Raw genomic sequence first — 13,593 nt, forward strand, 5'->3', positions numbered from 1 at the left:
ATAATGGGAGAACATAACTTTAGGAGCCGGTTCAGAGACCAAGTTGAGCTGAAAAAGTCGCAAATAACGTTGCTGGATTTTTCACGTCGGAAAATTCCTGTGCATGGCCAGTTCACCGCCCTCGTAACGTACAAATCAGAAACGGCTGTAGTAACGTTTCACGTTACACCAGGTGGAACATCACTCCTGGGTGTTGATGCTGTAAAAGCTCTTGGTCTCCAGATTGTAGGCACAGAATTGCGCTGCCTTAATATGGCCGTTGAACCGAACGTCGACACAAAAGGCCCCAAAATCCTACGCCCCGAAATGCATTCGCAGAACACAAACAAGTTGTCTCCGCCCACCACGAAGCCACCACTGGGTCCACCCAAGTTTGGTATGCCTACTTCATTATGGGCCAAGTTCGAACACTTGTTTTCACCAGAGCTAGGACTTGCCAAAGGTGTCCAGCATCGGGTCAAGCTCAAACAGTCGGTAGCTCCTGTCACGCAGAAGCTCAGACGCCTACCACTTTCAGTGCGAGAAGCAGTCAGCGACGAACTGAGGAACCTACTTTCTGCTGATGTCATTGAATGCGTAAATGCGTCAGAGTGGGTTTCCCCTATTGTTGCAGCTCGCAAGAAAGATGGCAGCATTCGCATCTGCGTGGACCTCCGCGAAGCTAACAAAGCTGTGGTGGTCGACAGCTTTCCCCTGCCACACACAGAAGAGTTGCTGCATGCCCTGAACGGTGCCCGTTACTTTTCTAAGTTGGATTTGGCCTCCGCATACTACCAGGTTCTGCTTCATCCAGACAGTAGAGATATTACAGCGTTCATAACGCACGATGGCCTTTTTCGATTTAAGAGAGTATGTTTCGGCCTAGCCTCAGCACCAGCAGCATTCCAGCAACTCATGACGTCAATTCTACAGGGATGCAAAGGCGTTCTCTGCTACCTGGACGACGTCATCATCTTCGGCAAGTCGGAGAAAGAGCACATGCGGAACTTAGAGGAAGTCCTGCAACGAATTTCACACGCTGGGCTCAAGCTAAATGACAAATGTGTTTTCAACACATCCGAACTCTCGTTTCTTGGTCACCGCGTTAGCGCCGAAGGAGTAGCACCCCTTCAGACCAAAGTTGACGCCATTGTTCACGCTGCCACCCCTACAGATGCTGGCAAGCTCCGGTCGTTCCTGGGACTAGTAGAATACTATGCTAGATTTGTTCCACGCCTAGCAGAGGAAGTGGAGCCCATGCGCAGACTTCTTCGTAAGGACACTCCTTTTATCTGGGACACTGCTGCTGAGAACAGTCTTACAAGAGTAAAGAACCTCCTAGCCTCCCACAGGGTACTACAAATGTTCGATCCAGCACTTCCCGTCATTGTGGCCACCGATGCATCCGCATATGGTTTAGGTGCGGTACTGCAACAAGTTGATGGTCGGCACATTCGAACTGTGGCATTCGCGTCACGAACATTGACGGAAGCAGAACGGAAGTACTCGACTGGTGAACGTGAGGCTCTAGCTTGCTTGTGGGCTCTAGAGAAATGGCATGTGTACCTATGGGGTCGTCCAGTTACTCTGCAAACGGATCACCAAGCTCTAGTAGCCCTGCTTTCTTCTCAAGGCACAGGACAGCGACCACTCCGCATAGCAAGATGGACTGCACGGTTACTGCGGTACAACTTCACGATGCAGTACAGGCGTGGTGAGCACAACAAGGTAGCTGATGCCTTGTCCCGGCTACCTCTTCCAGACACTGAAGGTGGCCCCGAGTCAGAAGAAGAAATAGTGTCTCTGGTAATGTGTGTACATCACGATGAACTGAAGCATGCAACCGCGGAGGATAGCACTCTCCAAGACGTTGCCCGTTACGTACAGACATCGTGGCCGCCACGCAAAAACCTGGCACTTAACCTGACTCCCTACTATGAAGTCCGAAAGGAGTTGACAGTGGTTGATGGCATACTCTTGCGTACTGAGCGCATCGTAGTCCCCGCCAAGCTCACAGCCACTTTTGTCCAGCTGGCTCACGAATCACACCCTGGTATCGTGAAAACCAAACAACGCCTACGAGAGAAGTATTGGTGGCCAGGGTTAGACAAACACGTTGAAACAACTATCCGCAGTTGTGCCATTTGTCAGAGCGCGGACAAAAGTGCCAAGAACTCGCCCACACCACTGCAGCCAATCCCTCTTCCTGACAAACCTTGGGACAAGATAGCTATTGACATTGTTGGTCCCTTCGAGCGTGCACCTACAGACTGCAGATTCGTCATTTCAGTAGTTGACTATTTCTCAAAATGGCCAGAAGTGGCTTTTTGTGCTGATGTTACCTCCCGCACGGTGACGAAGTTTCTACTCTCACTCTTCGCACGTGAGGGTTACCCGACAGAGATAGTGTCTGACCACGGCAGACAGTTCACATCGAGGGAATTTGAATCCTTCCTTGAAGACCGTGGAATCAGGCACATCTTTTCTGCCGTATACCACCCACAGGCAAATGGTCTAGTGGAAAGATTTAATCGGGTACTGAAGTCGTACATTCAACTGGCCCTGCTGGAGCAGCGCCCAGTGAAGGCAACTGTGACTGAATACTTGGGAGTATACAGAGCCACCCCTCACAGCACCACCGGTCTCTCACCGGCCGTTCTTCTACATGGCCGACACATGAGAACATCGCTGGATGTAATTGGTCAGCCTACGGCCGACTTCAGCACAAATCCATCGCGGGAGATGAGCGTGCTCAGGAAAAGAGTCGCAGAGCATCAACGGAAGAGCAAGGCCTACGCTGATCAACGGCGAGCTGCTAGGGTCCCCAAGTTCCAAGTGGGCACCTACGTACGAGTGAAAAAACCAATTCCCGGACCAAAGGGCACTCCAAGTTATGGACCACCATTGAAAATCCTCAAAAGAATCGGCCGCTGGTCTTTCTGTCTGGAAGACGGTCGAACCTGGAACGCTTCGCAGCTGTCAGCGGTACCAAAAGAGGCATCGCCAGAGCAAGGAACTAACATAGACATCTCTGGCGCGCACGACATGCCCCCGTTGACAGACTGTCACAGGAGAGATGTACCATCGAAGACTTGGATCACTACGCCTGCTGGTCCGCATCAAACGCAGGAAGCGAGTTCCGCTGATCAACTTGCGTCTCCCTCACGCCCTGTACCACTACCCGTGCCGCCGAGCCCACCACAGCCGCAAGGTTCGCAACCGCATACCCTGGCTTCAGGCTCTCGCACGGTGGAGTGCAGTGTACCGGTAGAAGGCAATGGACTCGATGCCGAGCCACCGCCTGACCGGCCAAGGAGAAATCGCAGACCTCCAGTGCGCTTCCAAGATTACGTGCAGTGATTTGACAGCAGTGAGTGTTCACACAGATAGTGACTGTTTTGTGATTTCTGTGTACAGACAGTGACTGCAATTGTGATTGCTTTGTGCGGACTGGACTTTCTAATGATTCATACGTTTCTTCCCGGGAGGGAAAGATGTAGTGTCGTGCAATAGCACCAGGTGCCGCCACTCATCTGCGATTATCTGTAGACGCCAAGATGTGGCGCCACACTCGATATAGTATGTATATATAGGACAGACATCCTTGAATAAAGGGCTCCCGTTCGTCTGGGCTACGATGTGTGGTGTGGTGCATCCGTTCGGCCGCACCGTCCGGCCGACATAACAAATATGTCACTTTTAATAAAGTCTCTTCAGATTTGCTTCCAACTGTTTCAGGCATTCCTCAAGATTAGGTGCTAGGCCCGTTATTGTTCCTTCTATACATAAATGACATTGTTGATGGACATAATCTTAAAATCAGACTTTACGCAGATGAATGTGTATTATACACCGTTAATTCAACTGAGGATCAGCGTCAACTAAACACAGAACTTCACCAACTGTTTCAGTGGTGCACCATATGGAAAATGTCCGTAAACATTAAGTGCTGTCATGTCTGTAACAAATAAGGCGAGTGTCCTGCTATTGGACTACCTACTGGATGGAAACATACTATCATGTATCGAGCATTACAAATATCTAGGTCCTCATATTTGCAATAATCTGCATTTGAACAATCACATAACCCAAATCACTAACCAGGCAATGTGTAAACTACCATTACATGAAACTTTCCCTTCACAATTCTTCATGGGAAACAAAGCTTACAGTATATAAGACTTATTTTACCCATTCTTGAGTGCGCTAATATTACTTGGGACCCTTTTACTGAGGTTAGTTAATATCAAAAGATTAGAAAGAGTTCAAAATAAAGCGTTGAGATTTATTTTCAATCACTTGGCAGGGTATCGGTTTGTAGAGTGGTGGCATAAGCTGGTCTAAAAAACACCTTGGAGAGGAATAAAATTCCACAATTACTCTTTAAGTTTAAAATCATTCAAGGGCACTTAAAGAGTGACACATCTAACTATGTGCATTTTTCTGCAGGTTATGCTACTAGCACAGTCTTTCAATAGTCCCATTCCAGCTCCCAAAAAATTATGTGTTTCAGTATTCTTTCCTCCAGCAAACAATAACAGAGTCGAATGACTTACACTCACACGCAGTTGAAACAGAAGACAGCGAAAATTTCGAAAAATTCATTACGGTCCTTTGTACACATTCTTCCTCTTATTTTTATGTATGTATACATATTTGTATATATGTAATCACGATGTGATTTTTTTACTGCTCTCTGTTTGAGAGACTTGTCATGATGTAATCATTGTTTGCTACCCACTCTGCAATGACTCCCCCTGGTGCTAGCAGTATTGTAAACAAAATAAATAAATAAATATGCCTCCGTATATGTCATATACTTCCCTGCTTGGCTTTTCTGGTTACAATGGTGCATACTAAACAATTTGCTTGTCATCTTTTCTATCGCCCCTGGTTTATGGCATAATGTGAACTCCTAGCGATCACTTCGGCACGACCAAAGGTTCATGTGGTGACATATAGCAGTCCCTGTAGAACAAACTGCAGCTATTTTTGGGACAGATGAATGATCTTGGTAGTATGTTTATTGTGAGTTCGTTATATGCACATTTATTTTATGCAGTCTTTAGAGGCGATGAGAACATGCCTTTTTATTGCTGAAAAGCTGGCCTCTAATAGGTGGCATCAGTAGATGAAAACTTTATTATTTATGGAAAGGCAGCTCCGCAAATGGAAACTTAACTTGCATTCATTGTCTTCTTCCAGAATGAGCAAAAACTAATATGCTAAGTGCATTGTTTTTCTCTTGCCTGAATTGTTGTTTCCGATAGTGATAATAACGAAAATAACTATATCAAACCTAAGAAGTAAACATACTGCGGTCATTAGCATGCAAAAGCCGATTGCATGCTAACGACCGCAGTATATTTACTTCTTAGGCTGAGCGAATCTTCGAAACTTTAGAAAGAATCTAATAATATAATATGCGATCCAGTCTTTGAATCGAATGTATCTGTAAATACAAATTTTTTTTCAAAATTCAAATTGCCAACTATGCGATAAATTTCATCTTGGCAGCCATAGTACACATAAAACTCGAGGAGTTACATAATGGAGGACGCTGCCACTAATGGAGCCACACTTTTTAGGTTAAACTGCTATCATTCGCACTTATATTGATCAATGAGTCCCGACTATGCGAATAAAGTGCTTGTTTGCTCGTAATGTCATTCCTGTTTTTTACAAACCAATGTTCAAAATGCACAGTGTAATGAAAGAAACTTGCTATCATTGCCAATACGCTTGGACATGAAGATCAATGGTGAGAATGGCAGTTCATTATTCGAAAACTATGAACAATATTCGATTTGATTCGTTTCTACACTATTTGATTTGGTCTCGCAAAGTACTATTCACAGACCGCTAATAAAATTCCTATTTACTATTGTATTACTCTAAAATCGATTACTACTACGGCTGAATATAACAAATTCCGCTACAATGAAATTGCCGCTACAACGAAAATTTTCCAATTCCCCATCAGCTGCTCATAGAAAGTAATACAACAATAGTCCCTTCATAACGAAGGCGTTTTACTCGGTATTTCCGCTTCAACAAACTTTTCGAGAACGAAACTGGGACTGAATTGAAATTGAAACTGCTTAGTAATAAATTAAGAAGGCCCTTCCAAAGCTGTGACAATCGTACGTCCACTTGAACGAAGTTTTCACGAACGAAATCAATGTCAAAGTACCGATTTAAGCCACTGCAATCCACAGCCACGGGTGGTCATCACACGCCTGCGCGGGACTGCAGGGGATCACCGCAATAGCTGCCATTTTCTGTGGTCTGTGTCCGGTCGAAATGGCTATACCAACGAAGAAGTGTAAGTTCCTCTCTGTCGAGGAGAAGGCACATGTGATCGCCGAGGCAGAAAGCGGAAGCAAAAAATCTCGCAGTTTCGCCTGAAAGGCGAAGCTCCGATTGTGATAGCAGATTAGTAGACAACTATACGAACTAAGGATAGTAGTTTTATTGGCCATAGAAACTTGTAAACATTCGCTAACTAAATTAATGAGCATGGTGTCACGCACGCACAGGTAAACATGAACACATCTCGCTCGATGACCACGGAAACTCGGTGTCAACACATTGGAGTGAGTAGGCGCGGCAATAGCAGCGAGCGAATTGACCTCCGTGCCGTCTCTTGCTTCACCGCGAACTAAACGTAGAAAGCACAGTGCACACGGCTCTACTGGCACTAGTTGCACTTTGCCCACATCGCAGATCGCTTCGAAGATCAAGCCTGCCTGCGCGCTCACTTGTGCACGTCGCAGATTGCTTTCAAGATAGCGCCCGAGCAGCCGCGCCGCAGCCGCTGTTGTCAACAAGATGCTAACGTCTCGTCGTCTGGGGAAAATGACAATCCGCTAGACCAGTAGCGCACCGAGGATCTCTGCCAGGGGGGGGTTGACAGTTTGCCAATACCATCTAAACAGCACTAATTTCAATTTCTTCATGGTAAATTGTCAAAAAATGCGCTTTTTGCGAGTGCGCAGACGATTGCGCATCTTACATCTTAGTTGCAGTACTCAAATGCGCACGGAAAGAAAAGGAGTTAAAAAAAAGGGGGTAAGGTCGGCAGTAAGGGGTGGGGGGTTAAAACCCCCGAACCCCCCCCCCCCCCCCCCCCGTCGGTGCGCCACTGCGCTAGACACACTGACTCCGGCGACTGCTTTGAGAGTAAAGTATCCTTTTCACCTCATCAGAAAAGTTATCAGAACCCACGGCAATGACATTGTGATGGCTCTTTTAACGGACTGTGAGACTCGCATAACGCCTTTGCTTGCCGTGGAGCATAAGAAATCCAGACTGACCGACTTTGTCATAAAAATGCAGTGAAATTGCGATAATTAAAACCGCTTCATTGCAATGATGCATGTGCCGCAAAATGAGTGTTTCGCGATCGGCCGGGCACGCGCGTTGGGTTAGGCGTCGGCTGCAATGTACGAAAAATGCTGTAACAGCGGTACGAAATGCATTCTCTCATGAAGTTGACACTTTATCGACTGCCTTCGATATGTCTAAACCTTTGCCCTCACGCCGTCGCGATTTCCCGGACGACAGTTTTGGTTTCGATCCCGGCTTTGTCGTTTGGCGCATGTACTGTATATACATACCAATTTCGAGTCAACAAAGTTCTGCCACAACGAAATTTTTAGCGTGCCCCATGATTTTCGTTGTAGCGGGACTCGACTGTACAATCAGACAAAAGAGCAAAATGTGAAGCGATTATAGGCATGGTCTTTCTTTCATCTCCCATCTGCCTTTTACAGTTGGCTGAAGTCAAAATAACTCTGCATCTCTTTCATCCAGCATAAATTGTTATTTGCACATATGTATACTGCTACAACTAAAGTGGCACGCCCAGTGGGCCACGCCGTGGTCACAACTTGGCCATCTGTGCGACGTTTTGGATGGCCGACCGTGGTTCATCCTTGTGGAAGAGGAAGTAACCTTGCACCAGTGCCATGCTCAGGGGCATCTCTCCGAACTCTTGCCGCACGGCCTGGACGAAGGCGCCGGCATCGGCCTCGCCTTCCTGCGGGTAGAAGCGACGGAACAGCGCCGCCAGCTGATGGTCGCTCGCAGGACCCACGAACTCGCGCACGTCCACGCGACCAGGACGGATGAGGGCGGGGTCCAACCTGTGAAACAGGAGTGCATATAATGAACGGACTAGAGAGAGAAGTCTCAGTTTTATCCGAAAGGCGAAGCACTGATTGCGATGGCAAATTATTAGACAGCTATACGCAATGAGGTTAGCAGTTTTATCAGATGTATAAACTGCTGTAAACATTCGCATACTAACTAAATTAACAAGCACGGTATCAAGCACACACAGGGAAATCAAAACACATCTCACTCGATGACCGCGGACACTCGTTATCAGAACGCTGGCATGAAAAGCGGCACCAGCGGTGAGCGAATTCCCATTCGTGCTGCCTCTCGCTTCAACGCAAAATAGGCGCACGAGAAGACAGCTCACATGAAGCCATCAGCTTTCTAAGGTCGGCTAGCCTTAGAACCCACCACAGATTACTTCCAAAGCACGCGCGGCCGCGCTCAACCGAACCATGAGCAGCTGCAGCCAGAGTTACTAGAAGTGGAATTGCGTGCTACTCTACACACGCCTCCCCCCCCACCCCTCCTAACGCGCGGTCATCTCACCGCTCCCACCCTTGCGCATGCGAAAAGTCGGCGAGCGGCGAGCACCTTGCTCGCCTTCCTTCCTCGTACGCACGAGAAGACAACGCTCCCACAAGCCACCATCCTTCTTGGCTCCCCCTCGGATGCTTTGCTCGCACTTACAGCATACGGCGCGCGATCTGATCACACTTGGACTTTACACGGAACATCATGGCGACGCCAAGAGCAGAAATTCGCCTGGAGTGTCCATACAATTGTGCAATAAAAGAATGAAACAACGAATGAAAGACCATCCTGATCAAAAGTGAAGCTCGACTGACGCCATGTTAACTACAGCCACGAAGAAACGTTGAGGATGATTACGATACATAATAATAAAATGTAGTAGGTCGTTGAGCCATCCAGGGGTAATAATGTGGTTGGGAAATCGGCATGGCGACAGGAACAGCTAATAGAGAAATGCTAGTTCGCAAGATTATGCCACGGAGAAGATGCCCGATTACACAACAAAGACGCAACAAAGACACTTTCGGCATCCTCTGATCAGACGGATCCCCTCCTCGAAGCTGGCCCGTTGACCCCATTGCTTCGGTAGGAGGGCTGCGTACTTCGGGCACTCGCATAGAAGATGCCTGATTGTTGGGGCGGCTAAAGTGTTGCAAGCTGCACGGCAACCCGGTTGTATCGGAAGTAGCTGTACCACCGTGGTATTCAGAAGACGTTTTCTTATGTGACCCAAGCGCATGAGCTATTCCTGTCCAAGAGGAACATCGGTGCCGTACTTGTGCACAAGTGTGTAAGAGTAGGGCTGAAGAATAATATGCAGAAATCGAAGGTGATATTCAATAACCTGGCAAGATAACAAGAATTCATGGCCTATAGTTAGTGTTTAGAATCTGCAAACAAGTATGTTTATCTAGGCAAATTACTCACAAGAGACTCTGATCACGAGAAAAAAACTTACATAAGAATAAAAATGGGATGCGGGGCATATGATAGGCATTTCAAAGTCATAACCAGCAGCTTGATGTGGTCTTTGAAAAAAAAAAATGTACTATCAAAGGGCAGAACCTCGGAGGTTAACAAAAAAACAATACACCAGGAATCATCCTCGATTATTATCTAAGTCAATGCGAAGCATTTCTCCCTGCACGTGGCGCAAAGCCCCAAGGAACTTGCGTCCTCTTGGGAAAACGCTCACTCGAGGACCACCACGTGCGCGGGCCGCGACACCTGACAAAGTACGGTCAGTACCATGAGCCAGTCGCAGACACTACACGCCGCAACATATTCATCGTCGACAAAGTGCTTTTAGAAGTACGCGTCTGCTTCCTGCAAGTGGCGGTCCTCCAATCGGCGCAGCTTGGTTTCGGCGGCCTGTTCAGCAGCTGTTTGATTAGGGTGCCGCTGTTCTTTGGTGCGCCAAAATACATCAAGATTTAGGCATGTACTGAAGCCGGCCTCATCTCTGGCACTACGGTGATGATGATGATGATTATTATTATTATTTATTGGCACCCCTTTTGAAATGGGGTGGTGACAAATAGTCACCTAGCCTGCTTCAGTTACTCTGTTTACATGGTGTTCATTCTGGCATTTTTGTACAGATTTACCTTGTACCTACCTTGTACCGCAACCTATGCCTGTAACAGATCCGGTCGTATCAGTGTCTTCCCTGCTTTTAAATGCGAAGCATTTCTTGGCGAACATTTGCTACTTTGACCGTATCTATCTACCTAGCCGCCTACGACTTTGTGCTCTCATGGTCGTTTCGTTAGCTAGTTATGTACCAAAATTGGCATTCTTTGACAAGAGTATATGACAAATATAAATGATATGTCACGTCATGAATTTCATGACATGCGTGTAATGTAGGTCATGAAACAGCCGCCTACGTCTGCTCTCATGGTCGTTTTGTTAACTTGGTAGGTACCAAAATTGATATATTATGACAGGAGTGTATGACGAACATAAGCGATAGGTCATAATGAAAATGTCAAGACATGCGTGTTATTTAGGTCATGACAATGACCCAGCGAAAAAAGTTTAACACTCAAAAACCACGCAAATGGGTTTGGACATGGGTACTAAGTGAAGGAAACACTACAGGGTGCTGGCAGAAGTAATAGTCATGAGCATGACTCAGCAAAAATGACAATGACTCAGCAAAAAAAGATTGACACTCAAACACCACTGGAATGGGTTTGGACGTGGGCACTAAGTGAAGGGAACACTAAAGGACGATGGTAAAAATAAATAGTCATGAGCATGACTCAGCAAAAATGACAATGACTCAGTGAAAAAATATTAACACTCAAAAGCCACTGAAATGGGTTCGGACGTGGGTACTAAGTGAAGGAAACACTACAGGATGCTAGTAGAAGTATAGTCATGAGCATGACTCAGCAAAATGACAATGACTCAGCGAAGAAAATATAGCACTCAAAAAAACACTGAAATGGGTTCGGACATGGGTACTAAGGGAAGCAAACACTACAGGATGCTAGTAGAAGTCATAGTCATGAGCATGACTCAGCAAAAATGACAATGACTCAGCAAAAAAAAACAAAAAAACATTAGCACTTAAAAACTACTGGAATGGGTTCGGATGTCGGTACAAGTGAAGGAAGCACTACAGGATGTTGGTAGAAGTCATAGTCACGAGTATGACTAAAGGCTGTTTCACATGGTGCGATTTTGCAGTGCGATTTTCGCACCGGAAGCACGATTTCCGTCGCATGCGACGAAAATCGCAGTCGCAGGGCCAATTCTGCGATTTTCAGATGCGACCAACCGGTTGGGCGCAGCGTCGCAGCAATTGCTGCGATTTTCCGTCGAAATTGCGCCGAGAGGTATTTCGCGGTCTGTTTTGGAAAATGGGGGCGGTCGCTCAACGCAACGTTTATAGATGCTTTTTTGTCTATAAATATTGGCTCAACAAGCCTCGAACTGTGTAACTAATTGAGTGGACCCTTGGATTGCGCAATCGGTATGTAACATCAGCACCAACACGCGAACAGTGGAGTTAAAAACTCTTAGGTCAGATTCGGTTCTGTGATTTCTATGCGTTTGTTGACACTCTACGTTGCTGATCTGGCGACGCTGTTTTTTACGTTGGCTTCGGGTGCTGATAGTACGTACTTTTGCGTGATTTTCCGTTATTCACACGCACCGCGAGTTGGTAAATACTACAGGTGTCCCTCACGGGAAGGCATGGCCTTTGGATGTCGTCCCAATTTTCTGGTTCTGGAGACAACTCGCGATATACGAAAATGCCACAGTTTTATCGCGGTATGCTTTTACGGACAGAACAATTTAAAGAATATGCCACGATGGACAAATGCTATGGTCAATAGGTCCCGCTATACGCGCGACCATTTAGTTGCAGTCAGTTGGTTAGGGCTTTCATGCGCATTTTCCCCAATGAATTATCTCATTTCAAGGTTCTGTTACTTCCGCTGCGAGACGCAAAGCGAATGTGCAAATTGGATATCGTAATGAATGTTCTACAACAGCATATTTAACGCTTTGACTGGGAATAAACAGTATTGCCAATTTGTTTTCGAAGCAATATTTAAAGTTTTTTTTTCTCATTTTAATGATGCATCATTTTTATCCTGAATAAAAAAACCAACACCAAACCAGTGTTGCAGACTTTGTATTCTTACTGCATCTGTATTAACCCTCACATTAAAAAGTAATTGGACATTTCGCTTACTTCAGTGCATCGAATTACTTTTGTTTATGCTGGCTGTAACAAATTAGTACTCTATGAAACTACTTAGCCATAAACGTCCTTGCCTTTTCTTGCTTCTCTGTCCCTACTTTCTCTCTGGTTTTTATGAGTCGTAGATAACACATTAAACAAAACCAGATCAAAATTGTGCAGTGAAGTCAGCCAGTTGCATTCCTTCGTGTGAATGATAGTATCTTTTCAAGTGTGGGTGGGTCTTGCATGTCTACAGCTCATAAACACATGCAATAATGCGAAAAGCAGGCAGACATCTGGTTTTTACGAGTCGTAGATAACACATTAAACAAAAGCAGATCAAAATTGTGCAGTGAAGTCAGCCAGTTGCATTCCTTCGTGTGAATGATAGTATCTTTTCATGTGTGGGTGGGTCTTGCATGTCCACAGCTCATAAAGTGTGCAGACTCATCACGAGGTGTGGGTATTGCCCATCAAGATGGAGGCAATGTTGCTAATGAGCCTGCACTTACATGTATTACTGCATGAACTCGTATAACCATATCCCATCATTACTACTCAGTCGAGCTTGCTCAGAAGTCATATTCACCAAAATTCTACTTATCCGAGCTTGCTCTGACTCATATTCACCAAAATTATACTCAGCCGAGCTTGATCTGACTAATATTCACAAAGATTCTACTCAGGCAGCTTGCACTGAGTCATATTCACCAAATATCTACTTAGCCAAGCTTGCTCTGACTTATAATCATCAAAATTCTACTCAAGTGAGCTTGCACTGAGTCATATTGACCAAAAATATGCTTGCCGAGCTTGCTTTGACTCGTATTCACTAATATTATACTCGGATGAGCTTTCCCTGAATACCACATGATAATATTCACTAAAAGTTTACTCAACTGAGCTTGCTCTTGCCCGTATTCACCAAAATTCTACTCAGTCAGGCTCAAACGAACTCAGACTCGTGGTTAGTTCGAAGTCTTAGTGAGCCGACGTTTGAGTGAGCTCACCTTGCTATTTATACATTACATTATGTGACCTGTGCGGTGAATAAGCAAACATTGCCTATGAGTACGTGTTACATCGGGTGAAATAAGGACAACTGTAAACACTGCAGTTAGTTTTCTAGAGTTTAACTGACTGTTGCGTGAAAGCTTCGCTTCATGTCGATTCAAGCAACTGCATTGGATCTGCATCATATTTTTTTGCCAATCCTGCTGGCTGTCCTGGCGATTACTGGGTGGCCACATTTTGTA

At 45.8% G+C, this 13,593-nt stretch overlaps 2 protein-coding genes across 4 annotated transcripts in view; one reads left to right on the top strand and one right to left on the bottom strand.

The window, feature by feature from the left end:
* Positions 1–306: 306 nt before the first annotated feature.
* LOC119441359 (uncharacterized protein K02A2.6) lies at positions 307–3,339 on the top strand. Its single transcript, XM_037705970.2, has one exon. It carries the CDS (start codon positions 307–309, stop codon positions 3,337–3,339), a length of 3,033 nt encoding a protein of 1,010 aa, XP_037561898.2.
* The window catches only part of LOC119441360 (mitochondrial chaperone BCS1), an 86,992-nt gene continuing 76,469 nt past the window's right edge, over positions 3,071–13,593 (bottom strand). For all 3 annotated transcript variants that reach the window (XM_049661184.1, XM_037705971.2, XM_049661185.1), the window contains one exon: positions 3,071–8,126. In XM_049661184.1, the coding sequence (XP_049517141.1) occupies positions 7,865–8,126 (262 nt within the window). In that variant the 3' untranslated portion in view covers positions 3,071–7,864. The remainder of the gene's footprint in view (positions 8,127–13,593) is intronic.

Source organism: Dermacentor silvarum, chromosome 2 (assembly GCF_013339745.2).
Source record: "Dermacentor silvarum isolate Dsil-2018 chromosome 2, BIME_Dsil_1.4, whole genome shotgun sequence".
Taxonomy (NCBI): domain Eukaryota; kingdom Metazoa; phylum Arthropoda; class Arachnida; order Ixodida; family Ixodidae; genus Dermacentor; species Dermacentor silvarum.